Raw genomic sequence first — 21,382 nt, forward strand, 5'->3', positions numbered from 1 at the left:
GATTCCCCTGGAGAAGGGAAAGGCTACTCACTCCAATATTCTGGCCTGGAGAATTCCATGGACTGTATAGTCCATGGGGTTGCAAAAAGTTGGACACAACTGAGTGACTTTTGCTTTCACCAATTTTAAAAAGGCTCACATTCTCTGTAGCAACTTTGCTAGATCCACACTCTATCAGATCCACAGTACCTGATAGAGCTCTCTGTATTAGCAGTTATCCTGTCGTCTCCCTGGTGAGCCTGTGAGCTTTACAAAGTCCAGCACTATGTCTTATTCACTTTTGTATTCCTGGCTACGTTTCCAGGCTGTGTTATATGCAAAAATGCAATAGTTTGTATTGCAATGGATTATAGTTATGGGAAGTACCAAGTAGTTACTAGATGTACCAAGAAGGCACATCCCTTGTAACTTTTTACCTTGACTTTGCTTGCATAGACTCATGGAAAACTGCAAAGATATTATTTAGTCTAGGCTGTTCATTTAGAGATATAGGATCAGAGAAATGAAGCGTCTTGACCAAGGTCACATAGCTGGTTAATGGAAGATTTGAGACTTGAATCTAGGTTCTTTGATTTCAAGTTTTTGTCTCTAGTACCGTACTGCCCTATTACCATGCTGCTTTACTAGATAAAAGAGCAAGTTTCTATATAGGTTCAATCCAGGGTTTCTTTTTTTTTTTTTTAGCCAATAAGGATGTATTATGTATCAACACAGGCATATTTCTCTCCCCAATCATCCATTATTAGTGTTTCAAGGCAACAGCATTTATACAGAGCAAAGAATACTGAATCGATAGTACTATTTTAAAGAGTGTCTTTAAGATTTTCTGTATGGAAAGCACTACATGGTTCCTGTGGGTAATACAGATAACCAACATAGTTCCTATCTTCAGGGGCAGCTAACATGTAATGAATTCATTTTTGTGTCCATAAGGAAAAGGACCCCAAAATGCACAAAATTTTTGATATAGTCATTCTTTTCCTCAGAATCTATTCTGAAGAAACAAGTGCAAATTTCATGCAAAAATATATTTGTTGAGATCTTTTTATACAATAAAATCTGACTTGTGGCCATTAAGCTGGATCTATATGAAGAATTAAATAGCCATGGAAATTTCAGATATTACTATCTTAGCAAAATGTATTATTATATTTGTGCCAGATTTCAACTGAGTAAACTGGTGTGTAAAGAAGAAGAGAAATATATCAAAATGTTATGTGGGAATATGGAGGACTTATTTCCTTATCTTTACTTTTCTACAGATCCTCCTTTTGCACACTGAGCATGTGTTACTTTTATAATCCAGACAGGACCATAGAGGTTGAGAAATAGTGGAAATCGCAGCATAAAAGTCCTTTGGAGTCCAATTAAAATCCTGTCTTCCCTATAGAGCAGTTCTCTCTCTGGAAGATTGCCCCGGAATTTGAGTTTGAATTGCATTCAATAGCTGTATGGCCTTAGGCAAGTTACTTGTCTACTTAACTGTCTCAGCAGCAGAATGGGGATATTAAAGCTTCAGAGATGTGCAGATCATAACTAACAGTGATGAGAGGCTTACTGTTGCCAAGTGCTTTACTTACATCATCTTCTTTAATTCTCACAGCAATATTGAGATGGAGGTCATTGTTATCATCATTTTACATGGGAGAAAATAAAGTCCAGAGATGTTAAATCACATATTCAAAATCACAGAGAGCTAAAATTTGCTCTCTATGTAAAATTCTAGAGTTTGTGTCATTAATTATTATAATATATTGTCTCACCACGATTTTTATAAGAATTTTATAAATGATGAGGTAAATGATATAAAAGCATCTAACTCTGACTGATACTTAGTAGGTACTCAGGAAATGTTTCCAAGTGACTTAAGAAAGCATATGGATCTATAACTGACTCTTTATGGATTGGATTCAGAAGGGAAAGTGAGAAATGACAATGCTTTCCTGGTAAACATTGGTAGGAATCTGAGTCCTGATGAGTTTTATTAAGCTAATAGTCCTTTGGTACTTACATGCAAGGGTGGTTTTTGCTACTTAACTGAGATGACAGATTTCTAGGTCTGATGAGCTAGGGCTTCCCTGATAACTCAGATGGTAAAGAATCTGCCAGCAGTGCTGAAGACTGTGGTTTGATCCCTGGGTCAGGAAGATCCCCTGGAGAAGGGAATGGCTACCCACTCCAGTATTCTTGCCTGGAGAATCCCACGAACAGATAAGTCTGGCGGGCTATAGTCCATGGGGTCACAAAGAGTTAGACATGACTGAGCAACTTTTACGTCACTTCACTTAGGTCTGATTAACTCATAAATGCCTAAAGATTCAGAGAAATAGTACCGGAGATCCTCACACAGACATCACAGAGTCTCGATTGCTTAGGGGTGGGTATGAGGATAAGATTAGAGAGTTAGGTTGGTTTATAAGTGATGCCACTTGGAAAGATGGATTTTTTGTTTTTGAGCAATAAAATGATTAAATCATGTTCTTTGAGCTACGGATTGAAGACTCAGTTCTTGTTAGACCAACCAGTTTGCTACAGTAGCCACCTGGCAACAGATTTTAAATTAAAGAATGATCCCCATTGGTTAAAGTGTCATTAGACTTTAAGTCCTCTTTTTTTTTTTTTTTATGAAAGAAGCAGCGATTGATTTTTTTGGCCCCAATCTCATTGCAGAGTTTGTTGGAACCATTTTCAAAACTGCTCAGCTTTGTAATTCAGAATGCCGTCTTCACGTTGGCCTACCTGGTGGAGGTGTGTGGCTTATGTTACCGAGCTTTCACTAAGGTAAGGTTGCATGTTTGTGTGTGTCCTGGGAAACTGAAAACTGGTAGAAACATATTCTTTCTAATCAGTATCAAATCCCTCTTAGGTGAGTTGCCTCAACATAATTTAAAATGAATAATTCTACTGAGGTCTAATAAAAATCATCAGAAGGAAACACTTTGTACACACAAATATATAATCTGTATGTTAAATATGCAGATTTGGAGAACTGAGGGTCATATGGTTTACAGGAGAAGAGGTATTTTGAATGAAATGAAGTAATGGTCTAAATGACCTCTAATGTCTTTTTCAAGTTCACCATTGCATGATTAGTGGGCTAGTCATCAGCATATATCAATTTTATACCCAAAGTAGAAAAATATCAGCTTGTTGTTTGTAAAAGCCAGTGGAGAGGTCCTTAATTCTCATCATCTGTCTGTTTCCCAGTTCTGGGTTCTTGGTCTCTGAGATTGTAATCTCATCTTTTGTCATCTTGCATTGATAATGGTTTCTCTATTGCATTATCTTTAGTATCCCCTGCCCCACTACTGAGGAAGTGGAAAAGTACTGCTTGCTCAATGCATATAGCAGCCTTGTTGGTACTGGAAAAGCAGAAGGCGGGTCAAATAGAGAGCATGTCTGTCCTTAGAACAAAGTGTCAATGTTACTTCTCTGACTTCCAAATTATCCAAGTTTATTTTCAGTGGGGTTTCTGTGTCTGCTGTTTCCTCTTAAACGTTCAGAATACTCCTTTATTCATGTTGTTCACTTCTACAGGCCCTTTATTTTCTCATAAAAATCTAATTTTATATCAAGGTTTTCATTCTATTTAAAACATTCGTTTCCTTTCTTACCATCACGTGTCCATTCTGCCATGTTAACTGTTTTGTGATAATCTTCTGTTTAATCTTTCTGACTGTAAACTATTACTCTGCCTGGAGCAATATGTTTTCTAAATACCGAAATAATCAATATTTTTTTCTTCTTTCAAATTCTTCTTGAAAAATGGCTTCTTTTTCTTTTTTTCCGCTGAAGAAAATAGATCTGTAAGACAGCACCAAATGCAATGAAAAGATATTCTATTTTTAGAAGTCACTTTATTTCTTAATTTTCTTTATGCGTGATTTGTTTAAATTATGTATATATATTTAGAGGAAGAACCGTAATGAGTTTGTACTTTCTGTGTTGTATACTGTAAATATTGATTACATCAGACCTTCCACTATTTTAAAATCAAGATATTCTTGGTTTTGAGTATTCATCATGCATTATATCCCCTCAAAATCTGTCATAGCTTTAGTGGCCGGTCATTTCTTGTCATCTACCCTTCCTCATTCTGCAACTCACAATGACAGTTTTAGAAATCTTTGATCTAGGTTGTTCCCACTTTCTTTATAGATAATGAGAAACTATAAGAAATAGTTAAAGAAAGAGCAGTATCTAATTGAGTCTTTCCCCTTGTTTAATCAAAAGAAAAGTCATGGAAAGGTAAGCGCTTTGGAGGCTTTTCTGTTAGATATTCAGGCAAGCTTGATAACTTGACAGCTGTCCCACTTAAAATGCTGGAAGTGCAGGATGAAATGTAATAAACATGATTTTAAATATATAGCTAATTTTATCAGAGTGAAAGGGGCAAAAATGAAGAGGGAATTGAGAACCAGAGTGATATGCATATAAACTGATATTGTAATAGTCTTGGGTTAGGGAAATTGTCTTGGTAAACTTAGCGGCTTGAATTTTTTGTTTTTAACTGAAGTATAGTTGATGTTGGACTTCCCTGGTGACTCAGTGGTAAATAATCTGCCTGTCAATGCAAGAGACTTGGGTTTGATCCCCGGGTCAGGAAGATCCCCTGGAGAAGGAAATGGCAAACCACCCCAGTATGCTTGCCTGGGAAATCCCATGGACAGAGGAGCCTGGCGGGCTACAGTCCACGGCATTGCAAAGAGTTGGGTACAAATTAGCAACTAAACAATAGCATAGTTGATGTACAATATTATATGAATTGCAAGTGTATAATATAGTGATTTATAATTTATAAGGCTTATACTCCATTTATATAGTTATTATTAAAAATTGGCTATATCCCTGTATTGTACAATATATTCCTGTAGCTTATCTTGCACTCAGTAGCTTGTACCTCTTAGTTCCCTGCTGTCTTCCCTCTCTCCACTGGTAACCACTGGTTTGTTCTCTATCTATGTGAGTCTGTTTCTTTTTTTATTGTATTCTTTAGTGGCTTGAATTTTAAGGCCCACACAGAGAAAGTAGATTGTATCTTGGGGCTATCTTAGTTGGGAGTTAGAGCTGAGTTGTCCCCAGCAGAAAGTCAAGGCCCATGAAAGGTTATATGTTTGATAAAAGACATATATCTTTTGGAGAGAATGTATTCTTATATGCAGGTGACAAAGAATGGGATCTGTCTGAGCCTGGGAACTGAAAGATCTATAGTTTCCCTTGTGAATGAGTAAACATGAGCCTATTTTTGAATATTTTTGGAGTTTGAATTTGTAATACCTACATGCTCTATGAACCCCCAAACTGGAAAGTCAAATAAATTGGTATTGGGCACATAATAGCATTGCAGTGTCTGGCAGAAGCAAGCTCAGAATCAATCCTCAAACCTCTCTGGAGGGATATGCCTTCAACCTAGGCCCAACAGGATTCTTATAATTAAAATCCAGATGAACAAGAGATCACAATCTAAAATTACAAAATACATGAAGAAATAATCCACAATGAGGTACTTTAGTATAGTTAATAAAAAGCAAGATTATTCCCGTTAAGAACGTCCATATTAGAACTATGTGATAAAGACAATAAAAACATATGCTGAATGGTAAGCATATAAAGGATGAATTGCAATCATGAGAAAATACCTAATTATTAAAGAATAAAGAGCCAGATAGCTTTTTTTTTCTTTTTCCTAAAGGGAAAAATATTTATTATCTTTTTTTTTTTAGACAAGGAAGCTAAACCTTAAAAAGGAAAGGTAACTTTCCCTCATAAACATGGGTAGTAAAGTGATGGAGTTACTCTTCAAACCCAGTCAGTGGGTCTTTTTTCTAAAACTTCTTATTTTGTATTGAGGTATAGCCAGTTAACAATGTTGTAAGAGTTTCAGGTGATCAGCGAAGGGATTCAGCCACACACATACATGTCCCCCTTCTCCCCCAAGCTCTGCTCCCATACTGACATTGAGCAGAGTCCCTGTGCTATGCAGCAGGTCCTTGTTGGTTACTCATTCAAAATACACAGTGTGTACATGTCCATCCCAAACTCCCTAACTAGCCTTCACTGGCAACTGTAAATTCACTCTCTAAGTCTGTGAGTCTGCTTCTGTTTTGTAAGAACCAGACAGACTGGAACAAAGTAACAATTCTAAAAATGAAATAGTCATTGAAATTGAAAAACCAAAACAAAATAAAACCCTCAGTGGACAGGTTAGAGAGCAAATTAGATTTAACCAAAAAGGGATTTCGTGAAATGGACAATAGATGTGAAGAAATTATACAGCATGCAGCAAAGAGAGATCTGGAGAAGGGATTAGCAACCCACTCCAGTACTCTTGCCTGGAAAATCTCCATGGACAATGGAGCCTGGTGGGCTATAGTCCATGGGGTTGCAAAGAGTTGGACATGACTGGGCAACTAATACTTTTGGCTTCACAGGTGGCTCAGACAGTAAGGAATCTGCCTGCAATGCAGGAGACCCAAGTTCCATCCCTGGGTCAGGAAGATCCCCTGAAGAAGGGAATGGCAACCCACTCTAGTATTCTTGCTTGGAGAATCCCATGTCAGTCTACAGTCCATGGAGTCACAGAGTTGGACATAACTGAGCAACTAACACTTATCTATACTTATATATCAAGAGAGATCAAGGGCTGAAGGATATAAAGAGACAATCTAGCCAGTACATTTGAAATCTTGGAAAATAAGGATAATTTTCTAGAAAACTGTAATATATAACAATCAAAAAAAAAAGATAGCTAGACTTACATGACAAAAAAAATGATTTGGTGGTTGAAACCATTCCACTTTAAAAAAAAAATATTTATTTATGTATTTGGTTGCACTGGGTCTTAGTTGTGGCACATGGAATTTTTAGTTGTGGCATGTGGGATCTAGTTCTCTGACCAGGGTTCAAACCCAGGTCCTCTGCACTGGAACACAGAGTCTTAACCACTGGACCACCAGGGAAGTCCCAAACCATTCCAATTTTAAAGACAACTTCTATTAAACATTTAAGATTGAGCTCTACTTTATGCAAACTAATACAGAGAATAGGGAAAAGAGAACAATTCCCAACATATTTTATGAGGTCAGTATAACCTCAATACCAATCAGACAAGGGCAATAGGAGAAAGGAAAATTATAGGCCAGTTATACTTCAAAGATGCAAAAATTCTGAATGAATAATCCCAAATTAATGCATTAAAAATAAAGCCTCACATTCAGCCACATGAAAGAATGAAATTTTGCCATTTGCAGCAGCATGGATGGACTTGGAGGGCATTATGTTAAATAAAGAAAGTCAGAGAAAGACAAATACTGTACAATATCCCTTATATGTGGAATCTAAAAATATAACAAAAGAGAAGCACACTCACAGATACAGAGAACAAACTAGGATTATAGTTGGTAGAGGAAAGTGAGGAGGGACTCCATAGTAGTAGGGGATTAAGAAGACAAACTATTATATATAAAATAAACTATAAGGATATATTGCACAACATGGGGAATGTGTGAAATATTTTATGATAACTATAAATGGAGTGAAAGTGTTAATCGCTCAGTCGTGTCTGACTCTTTTCGACCCCATGGACTGTAGACCACCCACCAGGCATCTCCATCCATGGGATTCTCCAGGCAAGAATACTGGAGTGGGTAGCCATTCCCTTCTCCAGGGGATCTTCCCGACCCAGAGATCAAACCCCTGCCTCCTGCATTGCCAGTGGATTCTTTACAAATGTGAGCCACCAGGGAGGCCCATACATGGAAATGGCTACCCACTCCAGTATTCTTGCCTGGAGGATCCCATGGACAGAGGAGCCTGGTGGACCACAGTCCATAGGATTGCAAAGAGTCAGGTACGACTGAAGTGATTTAGCAACAGCAGGAGGAGATAGAAAAGAAGCATTCTATATAATTCAACATCCATTTATGATAAATCTTGTCAAACTAGGAGTAGAAGGGAACGTCCTTAACTTATAAAGGGTGTCTGCCAGAAATCTCTAGGAAATATTATACTTATGGTGAAATGCCAACAATAGTCCATTTAAAATCACAAGTAAGACAAGAATGCCCATTATCATAGCTTCTATTTGTTATGGTACTGGAGGTCCTTCAGTAAGATAGGAGGAATAAATCAAAGTATAAGGATTAGGAAGAAAAAAAGCTCTAACTTTTCATAGATGATGTGATTACAAATGAGCTGAAGAGAGCTTATCTATAGATATCTTTTTATAACTTTTATAAGAGAGTTCAGCAAGGATGCTGGATACAAATGAATACTCAGAAATCATCTACCTTTAATATTCAGCTATTAATATAAATGATTATAAGATATACTTTAAAATATCATTTATTGTGGCAACAAAAATTAAATCTAACCAAAATACACAAGGACTTTTTGGAGGTAACCAGAACATTTTATTAACATTAGATAAATGGAGACAGATCTCCTGTTCATGAATGAGGACCCAGCATAAGAAAGATAACTAATTCTCACAAAATAACCTATAAACATAGTGTAATTCCAATAAAAATCCTTGACTTTCCCTCCTGCTCATGAGGGACTAGATAATTTGAACCCATCCTCCCACTTAATTTTAAAAGTTTCTGAAAACTTTTAAAAATCATCAAAATACTATCCAGACTTAGAAGAATTACTAAGCTAAGGTCTGAGAGAACACAGAAATGCAGAGATGTGAGCCTGACACTGAAGACCTTTTTTTCCCTGGGAGTGTTTGCCTATCTGAAGGATGTGACAATTCTGAAAGATCCAGGAGGCAAGGAGGAAAAAAGTCAGAATCTAGGAACTTCCAAGACTGGGGACTCTGTCTGATTCTGCACTGCCCCTACCTTTTCATTAGGACCACAAAATAAAGATAATTTAGAAGTAAGCTTGTCCTCACATGGACATAGATCCATGTCAAGACCTTTGGGGGCCCATGATAAGATATTTCAAGGCTTGTTATGTGTATTAAGGTAATACCCTGGACCACGAGTGCCTCCAGTACCTGGTGAAAAACAAATGGAAAACTTTTTGGAGGAAGATGGTATTTGAAGCCTCAAATTGTTTCTGAAAATAATTTTAAAATAAAGCATGCAACATGCAAAGGTAACCAGACAAATAAGGGGGCAAGACACCATAAGTGAGAATGAGTAGAAAGAAAAGACAGTGGATTCAGACCCACAGGGTCTCCAGGAAGTTGGTGATAATGAGGGAAGGACACACGGGGCTTTTAAGGTGCTTGTGATATGCTGTTGACCTGGGTGACAATTTCATTTGTGTTCAATCTGTGTTAATCCATCTGTTAGCTTATATGTTATGTACTTTTCCACATGTGTGCTATGTTTGGCAATTTTTAAAGGCTTACAAAATTGAAAATATTCTAGCATTCCATTATTGAGGACAGATCAATGAATTTTGGTGTGTTCATACAATAAAATATCATTAAGCTATTTAGTTAAAAGAATGAGAATTATGTGTTATCAATAGGGACTAATTAAAAAAATGTAATGTAGAAAAATTCAGAAAGATACACACTGTAGGAAATTTAAAAACATGCAAAAATAATATTAAACATTATAATGGTGGCATACATATGTAGTAAAGGTGTTAAAATATACAAGAAATAATAAGCACAGATACAAAATCGTGGCTATTTCAAGGAAGGGAGAAAGAAAAGAGAGAACTGTGTAGGTAGTAGCTTCAGCTATTTCTGTGATGCTTGACTTATGATGAAAAATGTTGAAAGATGGATAATAGGTACAAGATATATTCCATCTATTTTTCCGTATGCTTGAAATGGCCCACTTAAAAAGTAAGTTTCTTTAGAGAGGATATGAGACCCTTTCAACAGTGTTAAATGTTTCTAAATCATTTTCTATTGAAAAAACTCTTCTAGATTTTTTAGTTTTTACCTTCTTGGACATATTCTCTATGAGTAAGAATCAAATCCTATAGTTTCAGTATTTAAGAGATAGCCAATCTTTTTCTTATCCATTAAATTATGTGTTCTCAGTGCTTCACTAAACCCATTACAAACACAAAAATGCCTTTTTTCATTTTGAGTTTATTTCTTCAGGACAGTTCATTATGCATTTTTAAGCAGTGTTTTTTATTTCTGATCTGTGACTCTTTTGGAAGCTCTTTTGACATAGATCTCTTCTAATTGAATTTTCAGAAGTCACTTATCTTCTTTTTTGTTTTATTTAGGAGCGGGATAAATTCTACTTGTCTCGTAGTGTTGTTCTAGAACTCCTGCAGGCCCTGAAGCTCAAATCTCCTTTACCAGATACAAACCTCCTTCTGCTTGTCCAGGTAGGCTTATGCCTCATTTATAACACTTTGCATGAAATTCACTCAACGTTTAGAATATTTAAGGAAGGTGTGGGGCATATGCATAAATTAAATGCCTCTGCCCAGAAATGAGAAATATCTTAAATGAGCCATGATCTATTACTGTGCTCTTGGCACTTCCACTGGCTAACAAAAGACCCCAAAAAAGGGTATTTATTTTGTTCCCACTGTGGAACTAGTTCTGTGAGAGATATAAGAAGAAGAATGAAACAATAATCTGTCCTCGAGAAATTTATAGTCCAGGAGGTGGGAAGGATAGACCATTAATGGCTACTAGAGTTGAGGTGGGTTTAGTGAAGCCGAAAATGGGAGAAGAGGCTAAGATATGATTGCAGTGTGATGTGAGTATGGGTGGGTCACCAAATCTCTGTGAAGCAGAAGGGAAAGTGAGGGTGGGCCCAGCAAGATGTGGGCAAATGGCAGGACGGACTGAGTCCAACCAGGGAGGGAGGTGGGTGTTAAGAACCAACACCCATAGGAACACTGAGTCAGGTTGTGGGGGGAGCTTGAACACATACCAGGTAGGCTCGAGAGAACTTGCAAAGATGAATGCTTTTGGTTGGGGGGCTCCAGCTCTCATCCCTGGCATTCTTAGTTCAGCGTCTTACGTGAGACTGTGATTAGTGCCACAAGTGAGAGAGAGAGGTAGGTAGGTAAAGTCCTAGGGGAAGTTGAGAGCAGGAGGAATCCTGTCTTGCATGGTGTGAAATTAAGGAAGACTTCATGAAGAAAGTGGCATTTGGCAGTTGAACTGGGTCACAAAGGACTGGTGGGTGCAGACAAAACTCTTTGCCTGGGGTTGGAGTTCAAAACCACAGGCTGACTGTCTTCAAGCAATAAAGAGAGACTTCAGCAGAAAGATGGTATAAATTTAGGAATAACCACATGAGGATGGGATTGAGAAAAAGGCTGGCCAGGCCAGGGGTGTCAGTCCATGATCTGTCCCAGGTAACCTGAGACCCTGCCTTACCCCAAAGGTTCAGGCTAGTTAAGGTCTTTATCATGAGCTACTGATGGGGTCAGGGTCACATTCAGACTGCCTTTGTGCAAAGTGCCCAGGAACTGGGTCAGAGCTGTTTCAGTTCTCCCTGCTGGGCATTATTACCAGGCCCTGAGTCTGAACCTACAAGGTTGAGGTTAAATGACTGAAGGAAAATAGGAGCTTGATATCAAGAACTGGACAGGTTTCCCTGAATCTCAGGTACCTTGGGTGCAATTTAGAAAGATGAGAAAAAAGGGGCTAGTAATGGAGCACATATTATGTGCCAGACAATATTCTGGGGCTTTATATACCCACCTCACTTAATCCTTACAACCATGTGAGGAATTGGTTCTGTATCACGGATGAGGAGACTGAGGCTCAGAGATCACACAAGATCACCCAGCTGGCATAAATAGCCTAAGCATCTGACCACAGAGTCTAATCAGCAATTAATAATCCAGTAGTCATGTATGGATGTGAGAGTTGGACCATAAAGAAGGCTGAGCACTGAAGAATTAATGCTTTCTAATTGTGATGCTGGAGAAGACTCTTGAGAGTCCCTTGGACAGTAAGGAGATCAAACCAGTCAATCCTAGAGGAAATCAACCCTGAATATGCATTGGAAGGAGTGATGCTGAAGCTCCAATAACTTTGGCCACCTGATGCAAATGGCTGACTCATTGGAAAAGACCCTGATGCTGGGGAAGATTGAAGCCAGGAGGAGAAAGGGGAGACAGAGGATGAGATGGTTGGATGGCATCACCAACACAATGGACATGAGTTTGAGCAAACTCTGGGAGATAGTGAAGGACAGGGAAGCCTGACCTGCTGCAGTCCATGGGGTCGTAAAGAGTTCAACATGACTTAGCAACTGAACAACAATGACAACAGGGTCTAATCAATACAGAGCCCAGCCTAGTTAGGCTCTGTCCATCCCCTGCCTGGATTACCATAATGATGCTTAGCTTTTTGCACTGTCTTCATTTCTCTCTACGTCAATCCAGTCTTCTTACCTATGGCTGCCTAGAGGAATTTTGCTAAAGCTCTGCTTTTTATCAGATCTCTCTGTGCATTGAAAACTTCCAGTGACCCTGAAGTACCTGAATCATCAAGGTCTTCCATCATCTGGCCATTTTTGACTATTCAGCATTATTTTCCATTACAAATGCTTATTGACCATCTGTCTTGGGCTAGGTTCTGGGGATATAGAGATGGAAAGGCATAGACACTATCCAGATAACGTGCTAACCAGTACACTGAAAGTCTGTACAGTATATGAACTACTGCAGAGGAGGGAGTGGCCAGCTCAAGAGTGGGAGGTGGAGGAAGGATCATTAAGCCGTTATGAGCCCTGACCTGGCCCAGAGGCTGGAAAAACAGAGATGAATAAGTCATGGCCTCTTCTGGGAGTTTCCTGTCTGATAGGTGAAGTTGACATCTAAATAAAAACTCTCAACATAGCGCAATGGGTACAGTAGCAGTTGTATGTACTGAGTAAGGAAGTGGTGTCGGAAAGGGACTGTGTGTTTTTGAAGGATGTGCAGAAGTTTGGGGGTTTACCTGGGAGAAGAGGAGGAGCACCCTTGCCATTAACCATGTAATATCCACTAACTGGCCCCTCCCCCTGCCCCACCTCATCCTACTAATCCTTGGGACAAAAAGTGAGTTTGTCTCAAAGGTTCGAAATTTAATAAAAAAGTGGGTGTTCTTTCAGTGAAGAAGGGTCTTTAAAGAGCTTTCCCAGGCACTATGATGCTTTCAGAGAAGAGTGATAGCTGAAGAGTGACAGCCGTGGATGCTGGTCTGACATGGTCAGAGTGAAATGGCTCCATTGTACCAAGATGCTGGACAGCCCAAGAGGAGACAACAGCTGTGCTCAACGAGGAAATACGTGTTTCCCCAAGGAGAGACAGGCCTGAGTCTCTTCCAGTGGGTTGCCATTGGCAAGTCCCGCCTACTCCCTCATCAACAGCAACACCACTTTTGAGTACAAGCAACTTGGATGCAAACTGACCATAAAGGTTAATAGGATCAACACTGGTCTGGAGAAGAGGGCAGGTGAAGTAGGCTTAGTGAAATAGCCCATGAGAGATTTAGGGCCAGCAGGGTGACAGTGTCTGGAAGTTACTTGCTTCTGATTGCGTTTAGATTGGGGACCTGCCACCTTAAAGCAGCCTGGGTTCCCGGCCCTGAGGGTGATATCCTCTGGGCGTCAGAGGCTGTTCCCTTGAGTGCTCTCGGTTTTAAGCAGGCACATCTGTGTGGCTGATCTTCTTGGGTGCTAGCACCTCACTCTGTGACTGCAGCTGGGGACGGGGTTTTTCTGTGAAGTACGTTAGCTGGCCATAATAAGCACTTGTCACAAGAAAGAAGACTGACAGTTTAAATTGTTCAGTACTTAAGGAAACCATGAAAACAGTGATTATTGCATCACAGCTAGGTGAATAAATAACAAAAAACATTATCTTTAGGAAGAAAGAAGGCAAGAAAAGTAAATTCTTCTGTGTATTTTGGATTCTCTCATGCCGTTTCAAATGTGTACATTTTCGTCTTTAAAAACAAATACATATTTGTCATTGAGTCATTATGTTAAATTTCAAAAATAAAATTGTAAATTTATTTAGATCAGAGAGATATCTGGGGGAACGTTTTGATATCACATCCATGAGAAACAGCCTTGTGAATAATATCTCAGCCTTCTCCACCAAAAAGTATTAAACACCATGTCATTTTGAAGTAACGTATCCTTGTTATATAAACTCTCAGAATGAAAATCATTTTAATTACTGAGAGAAATAAAAGTGAGGCATACCTTAAGCAAGAAAAAACAGAAATAGTTCCCTTTCCCCCCTGTGGTTCCTGGCTAAATCATGGAGAACAGGCCTCCATGGGGCCACTCATAGAATGAGGGAGAAGCATCTTTTGTGTCTCTACAGGAAATGGTGCACCTTTCTGTAGGGTTTCCCTCTTCCTTTTTCTCTTGCCCTTGACAAATGTTTCAGTAGATAGCAGAAGTGACAGCCTGTTCTTTGGTGGCTTCTCTTAAACCAGAGACTTTAGCGTGGAGTCAGAGAGAAGCTTTCGCCTTTTCTGATGGGCAGTGTCAGTTCCTGGCACTTGGAAGATCACATTCACAGACAGAAAATGTGTCTGGGGCAGACAGTCGTTTCCTTCTTGGATGTCATGACCAGCATCTCAGGGCGCTGGAGGTGACTTTGTTTAACTGAAAATGCAACTTGGAAAAAAAAAGAAAGTAACAGTTGGAAGGAAAAAGTCCTCTGGTGGGAAGAGGGAAGGGGAGGAATACATTAGAAGTTTGGGATTGACATGTACACACTGCTACATTTAAAATAGATAACCAACAAGGACCTACTGTATAACACAGGAAACTCCACTCAATATTCTGTAGTAACCTAAACAGGAAAAGAATTGGAAAAAGAATAGATAGAAAGTCACCTTGGTGTACACCTGAAACTAACTTAAGATTGTTAATTCACTGTACTTTAATATAAATTAAAAAAAAAAAGAATGATAAAGTCTTAAAGAAAAAGTCCCCTGGTGATCCATCATGAGTGGCCTGTGTCCCATTACTGAGAAGATTCAGTTGGTCAAACCTTAAATTTATCATTCATTCTTTCACCCCACAGGGAACCTCTGGGATAGTCCCTCTACTACTCCTCTGATTAATAATTTAGTAGATAGATGGGTTCACAGAGAGGGGGCTGTTTATAATTCTTTTCATGGGTAAACCATGCTTTTGTTATTTACCAAACACTCTGGCAGTAAGAGTGTCCCTTTAAAGGATAGTGGAACACTTGCCCAAGGGATGCAGGGTTATTTAAGTTCTAAACATTTCAAAGCTGAGACAGGTACCAATCTGGTTTTCAATTTCTAGAACTTCTTCCTAGAAGCCTGACACCATAGGAAATCTCCCAGCCTGCTATATTATGTTTGCCCAGGCGTTACTTCCATTATTTAACTTGCATATAAAATCGTGCCTATTCAGTCGCTTCAGTTGTGTCCGACTTTTTGCAACCCCATGGGCCGTAGTAGTCCACCAGGCTCCTCTGTCCACGGGATTTTCTCAGCAAGAATCCTGGATTCTTTACCACTGAGCCACCTGCATTGCAGGAGACACAAGAGACGCAGGTTGGACCTCTGGGTTGGGAAGACCCCCCCTGGAGAAGGAAATGGCAACCCACTCCACCATTCTTGCCAGGAAAATCCCATGGACTGTGGTCCAAAGGGTCAGAGAGTCAGCCATGACTGAGTGGCTGAGCACACATAAAATCAGGGAGACCTGGGTTGGATCCCTGGATTGGGAAGATCCCCTGCAGAAGGGAATGGCTACCCACTCCAATAGAATTGCCTGAGGAATTCCATGGACAGAGGAGCCTGGCAGGCTACAGTCCATGGGGTCACACGACTGAGCAATTGTCACTTTCACTTAAATATTCAAGTGGATGTTTTTTTGAAAAGAAAAAGAATCTTGGAGACAGGAAAGAATTCTCCAAACAATCTTCTATTGTTGAACATCAGGGCAGTGTTCTCCTTTTACACTTTGTACAGATGCCCTGTTTGTTTTGATTCAGATCTGCTGATGTTTTTGCTTTCACTTAGAACATTCTCTCTATGGTGTGCTATAGAAATTTTACATGGAATATGATGTTATTCTTGTTCTCAAGATGGATTTGAGTTTTCATAATAGAGTAACTCATTGAAAGCCACCATAAAATCTATATAAGTTCAAATCGAAAAGAAGTTCCTCAGTTCTTATTATGTGTCAAGGGTAGACATTCTGCTGAAGTGCATGGAACACTCCCACAGTGTGGGACATACCTGCATATTCAAGCTGCGAGAAATCATGTGGGTGAAAGGTTTTCTTTTAAAGATAGTTTAGTTGTGGGCTGGAGGACAAAGAAACAGCAAGGTATGGCTGTTGTTTTTAATTCCCAGTTACTACTTACGTGGGGTTATTAGTATTAGTTGAGTTAGTAATAATCCGCTCACTCTCTGGGGTGAGAGGTGGAGATACTATTTTGAGGATCATTTTGATAATGATTTTAGTAATTACACTTAATGGGTTTTGTGAGGTTTTTTTATATTCTTTCGTATTCATTCAGGAGTGCATTTTTCAGTGGCATATTTCTGTCTTAAAGGATAGAATTCTTCCTTCTATAGCCATGATCCTTTTCCCCTCTGATTTAAGTTACATCTTTATATTTCGAACCACTCTCTAAAATCATAATGGAGTTTTTCAGTTGGCAGCTATATAAGATGAAGATGGAAAGTTTATTAAGATTTTAGTTGTACATCTTATGTAAAATTACACTGGATGAAAAGGTGTTGATAAAAAATAATAGATGATTTTCAAGGCTTATATACTTTTATGCCTTTTAATACACCAGATGCTCTGAGACACCTCTGTAATTTTAGAATTTTTTCTTTTATTAATCCTGACTTCTAAAATTAGCTATTAGCTCTCACAGATCAGACATTTGAATTTGGCCTCAAATATTTTTAAATTAATTTTTAATGGAGTCTAGTTGCTTTACAATGTCATATTAGTTTCTACTGTGTGGCAGAATGAGTCAGACATATGCACACAAATATCCCCTCACTTTTGGACTTCCTTTCTGTTCAGGCCACCACAGTGCATTAAGTAGAGTTCACTGTGCTATATGTAGATTCTCAATAATTATCTGTCTTATACATAATATGAATAGTGTATACGTCAATCCCAATCTCCATATTCCTCCCACCACCTCTCTTCTCGACAGAGGATGAGATGTCTGAATGGCATCACTGACTCAATGGACATGAGTTTTAACAAACTCCAGGAGATGGTGAAAGACAGGGAAACCTGGTGTGCTGCAGTCCATGAGGTTGCAGAGTCGGACACAACTGAACAGCTGAACAACAACAAAGCCATTAATAAATAGTTGGGCATTGCATTCACTGGGGAAACACCTGTAAAAATCTGTAATGAAGCATATTAAATTGTAATTTGGCAAATCCATCCTCGCCATGCACTTGAGTCATCCCTGATTAACCATTTCATTTCACAAACTCTGTTTTTAAAAATTAATTTATTTATTGCTGAGCCCCTCTGAGGTGTCAGTCAGGAAGCTAGTGCTGGAGGTGAAGTGCATCCAGTCTGTGGTCTCAAAGAGCTTGTAACTGGTTGAAAAATAGACGCGTAGATCATTGCAACCTGCTGTGATGACTGTTGCAGTGGGAACGTGTGAAGGTTTTATGTGGGGGACAGAGCAGAAATCAGGGGTTATCATCAGCACAGAGGGCAGGTGGGAAGGAAGTGGGACGAGAAACACCGGATACTGAGGGATCTCGGAGGGAAATAAACAGGTATAATACTCACTCTGAGGTTGATTGTTTTTCTGTTTTCATCGTGATATGACATAATGATAGAAGTCTGGAAAATCCACGAAAGTTCAGAAACTGTCAAAAAGTGCCAAAGAATAAATAACATGACTTCAGAGTAAATCTGACTATATTGATATCTTTCCTTTCTTCCTTGCTGAATGTACCATTTCAGTGTTACACAACTGTCTGGGTAAAATGAGAATCTCTGTGATAATCCCAGTATTATGATTCTGAATTTCTGGTAGGAGTGAACTTTCATGACTAGCAAGTCCCATATATCCAGAGCAGATTGTCACTAAAGTAAAAACTAGTGAATCTAAGCCAAGTTAATAAAATTACAAATTACTATTACTGTCCAAGTGCTCTTAAAAATAATTATCCTTTCAATTTCTTATTAGTTTATTTGTGCAGATGCTGGAACCAAACTAGCTGAGTCAACAATCCTGAGCAAGCAGATGATCGCCTCTGTACCTGGAGTAAGTCTTGAATGAATTAATTATCTACATTTTCTATTGCTTCTCACTTCCTAATTTGGCAAAGAGGCATTTTTGGCCTGTGTCCTGGTTCACTTTTGATGGAACAAACATTGTAAAAATTGAAAACATATTAACATCTTGTTTAAAAGAGCACTGGTGAAAATTTAAATTAATCTCTGCCCCTGGAAACTTTTAATTCCAGGAAACATGAATAAAATTGAAGCATCCAGTTAAGGAAAGAAATTATCAGACATACAAAATAGATTTAATTAAAGTTCAGTTTTTCCCAAGTTAATTTTCTTATACTGGCTCCTGTTAGCCAATTTGATTTAACTACTGCCGGAAAGAAATAAGCATTGTAATACCTTGTTTTCCTTTATAATATTTCCTCTGAAAATTTAAAAAACTTCTGTTATCATTAACTAGTGAACTATTTGGTGAAATATGTTAAGATTCTCATAGATGGAACTGGATATCAGAAACCACAATAACTTATTAAAGCAAGGTTATTTCAACAAACTGAGAAACTGTAGAGATTTAAATTGTTAGTGGAAAATTTTAATAAGATAAAGGGTCACATAATATTCTGCCCTAAAATAGGAACTCTATTGTTTTGGGAAAATTTCTCATGTTTTGATCTACTTCAGTATCATAATTTGCTTATTCCCATATTGTTGGATATTTATATATTGGATTGGCCAAAAAGTTCATTTGAGTTTTGAAAAACCTGAATAAACTTTTTGGCCAACCCAATACTTTCTAGTTTTTTGCTAGTATAGAATAACATAGTATATAGCATATATACAAAGATCCTCTTCACATTTATTTTGAGTGATATTCTTGGATAAACTCCTTCATCAGTGAGCAGGAATATCTTCATAGTACATATTCACAAGAGGTTTTTATTAATTTATATTTGTAAGTATACCAGTTTTGCCCATAGAACACTAAACATTACTTCAGTTCTTTTTTGATGTGGAGAAATATTACGAGAGGGGAAAAATAACAATCATTCAACTCAGAGATAATTTTACTGCTAACATATTAATGAGTTTTCTTTCTTCTTTTTCTGCGTATATTTGTTTAAACATAGTTGAAACCATAGTTGAAATATAGATGCAGATTTGGCTTCATATGTCTTAAGCATTTTCCTTAAAGTCATACTAGCTCATACGAATGCACCATAAAACAATAGTTGATAATATGGGTTTTGATTCACAACAGAGTTTGATAACTGACATTTACCAACTATGTGATCAAGAAAGTTATTTAATCCATGATTCTTTGATTTATGTTATCTGTAGAATGGGCTATAACAGAGCCTAAGGTCTAGGTTGAGGATTGAATGAGATAATGCATGTAAAGCACATTAGCCTGGTGACAAACATATGTAAGTGCTGTGTGAACATTAGCTATTGAAAATAATATTAATGGAGGTGGGGGACAGAACTGTCATGTTTAAGGACACAAACTTATAATGAACAGTAAATAAGTCCTAGAGATATAATGCAAGTACAGTGAATATAGACTACAATATTGTATTATAATAACCAAACTTGCTAAAAAACCATAAATTATTCCTACCAAATGGAAGAGATAATTAAGTAATGTGATACAGTGCTAATTATCACTACAAGGGCAATCATATTACAGTATGTAAGTGAGTTAAATTGACATATTGTATACCTTAAATTTATACATAGTTATATGTCAAATATGTTTCAATAAAAAATAAAACACACCTAAAAGTTTAAAAAGTACTGTTAATAAGCACTATGTATTATTGGATATTTTAGTTATTTTCAGTATTCTACAATTATAACTAATGTGTAATAAACATCTTTGTGCTTAAATCTTTGCTCATATTTTAGGCTATTTTTTATAATAGATTTCTGGTAGCAGAATTAATAGACTTTGGGTCTTTTTAAGGGTTCTTGATAATAGTTGGGGCAATGCAAGATGCTATGAGATAAAATCCCAGTTCTTAGCGACTTAGCTCAAAAAGGTTTATTGTTTGCTCATGTGAAGTTTAAAAGGGTGTCCTGATTAATAAAGGGAGGAGGACTTCCACATGAATGCACAGAGGTCGGGTTTCTTCTGTCAGGTGCAGTCCTCTGTAATCAACTGGTGGTTGGGGAAAGAGGAGAGCTTATATTACATGGAAGGTTTTCATGGATCAGGTCTAAAAGTGGTGCACATTTTTCCTACTCATGTTTCATTGGGTAGAACTCAGTCACATGGCCACACCTGACTGCAAAGGAGGATGGGAAATGTGGTCTAGTGCATCTTAGGGAAGAAGAAAAATGGTTCTGTGAGTAACTTGCCAGTCTCTGTCCAGTCACTCGCTTCCTCATTTAATTGTCTAAACTTCAATAATTGCTACCTATGTGATAGCTAAAAAATAATATCCCTAATATATAAAGGTTTATTGAAATCAACAAGTAAAAGACAAATATTCTAAAACAATAAAATAGCAAATTATAGATCTACATATAAAACCCTTTACAATGACCAATAAGCCACTCAAAATAAATCTTTTACCCTGACTAGCAATCAGTGAACTGTAAATTAATGTAAAATATAAAATACTTAAAAATATAAAAATTAAAATCATCTGGCATATCAACAAGTTTTTCCTAACAATGAAACTCACTGATGACGAAGTAAAACAAGCGTTCTTATAAGATACTGGTGGTAGTCAGTCTTGCTGAAGAACACTGTGACAATCTATTTCTAGGTACATGTTTGAGAAAATAAATATAGAATTATCTATAAGCACATAAAGGAGCATTTGAAATAGCAAAATTATAGAAACAAAATTAATGTGCAACATTAGGATATTATTTAAATAAAATGAGGTACGTCTTCCCTGTTTGCTCAGTAGTGAAGAATCTGCCTGCAATTTAGGAGATATGGGTTCAAATCCCTGAGTTGGGAAGATCCCCTGGAGAAGGATATAACAACCCACCTCAATATTCTTGCCTGGGAAATCCCACAGAGGAGCCTGGAGGGCTGCAGTCCATGGGATTGCCGAAGAGTTGGACATGACTTAGTGTCTAAACAGCAGTAACAGCCCATCTGTAAGATGGACTATTATGTGGCCCAAATCGAATTTAAGAATATTTCATTGCAAAGTATTTATGATGGATCTAATTTAAAAGCAGCTTAGAAAAAAATAATCTCAATCTTTTAA

The 21,382-nt window shown here is 37.9% G+C and overlaps 1 protein-coding gene across 5 annotated transcripts in view; it reads left to right on the top strand.

Moving 5' to 3' along the window:
- Positions 1 to 21,382, top strand: part of UNC79 (unc-79 homolog, NALCN channel complex subunit) — a 267,633-nt gene that overhangs the window by 221,807 nt on the left and 24,444 nt on the right. For all 5 annotated transcript variants that reach the window (XM_043922505.1, XM_043922506.1, XM_043922507.1 and 2 more), the window contains 3 exons: positions 2,671 to 2,781; positions 10,204 to 10,308; positions 18,112 to 18,189. In XM_043922505.1, coding sequence (XP_043778440.1) covers positions 2,671 to 2,781; positions 10,204 to 10,308; positions 18,112 to 18,189 — 294 coding nt within the window. The remainder of the gene's footprint in view (positions 1 to 2,670; positions 2,782 to 10,203; positions 10,309 to 18,111; positions 18,190 to 21,382) is intronic.

Source organism: Cervus elaphus, chromosome 13, assembly GCF_910594005.1.
Source record: "Cervus elaphus chromosome 13, mCerEla1.1, whole genome shotgun sequence".
Classification (NCBI taxonomy): Eukaryota; Metazoa; Chordata; class Mammalia; order Artiodactyla; family Cervidae; genus Cervus; species Cervus elaphus.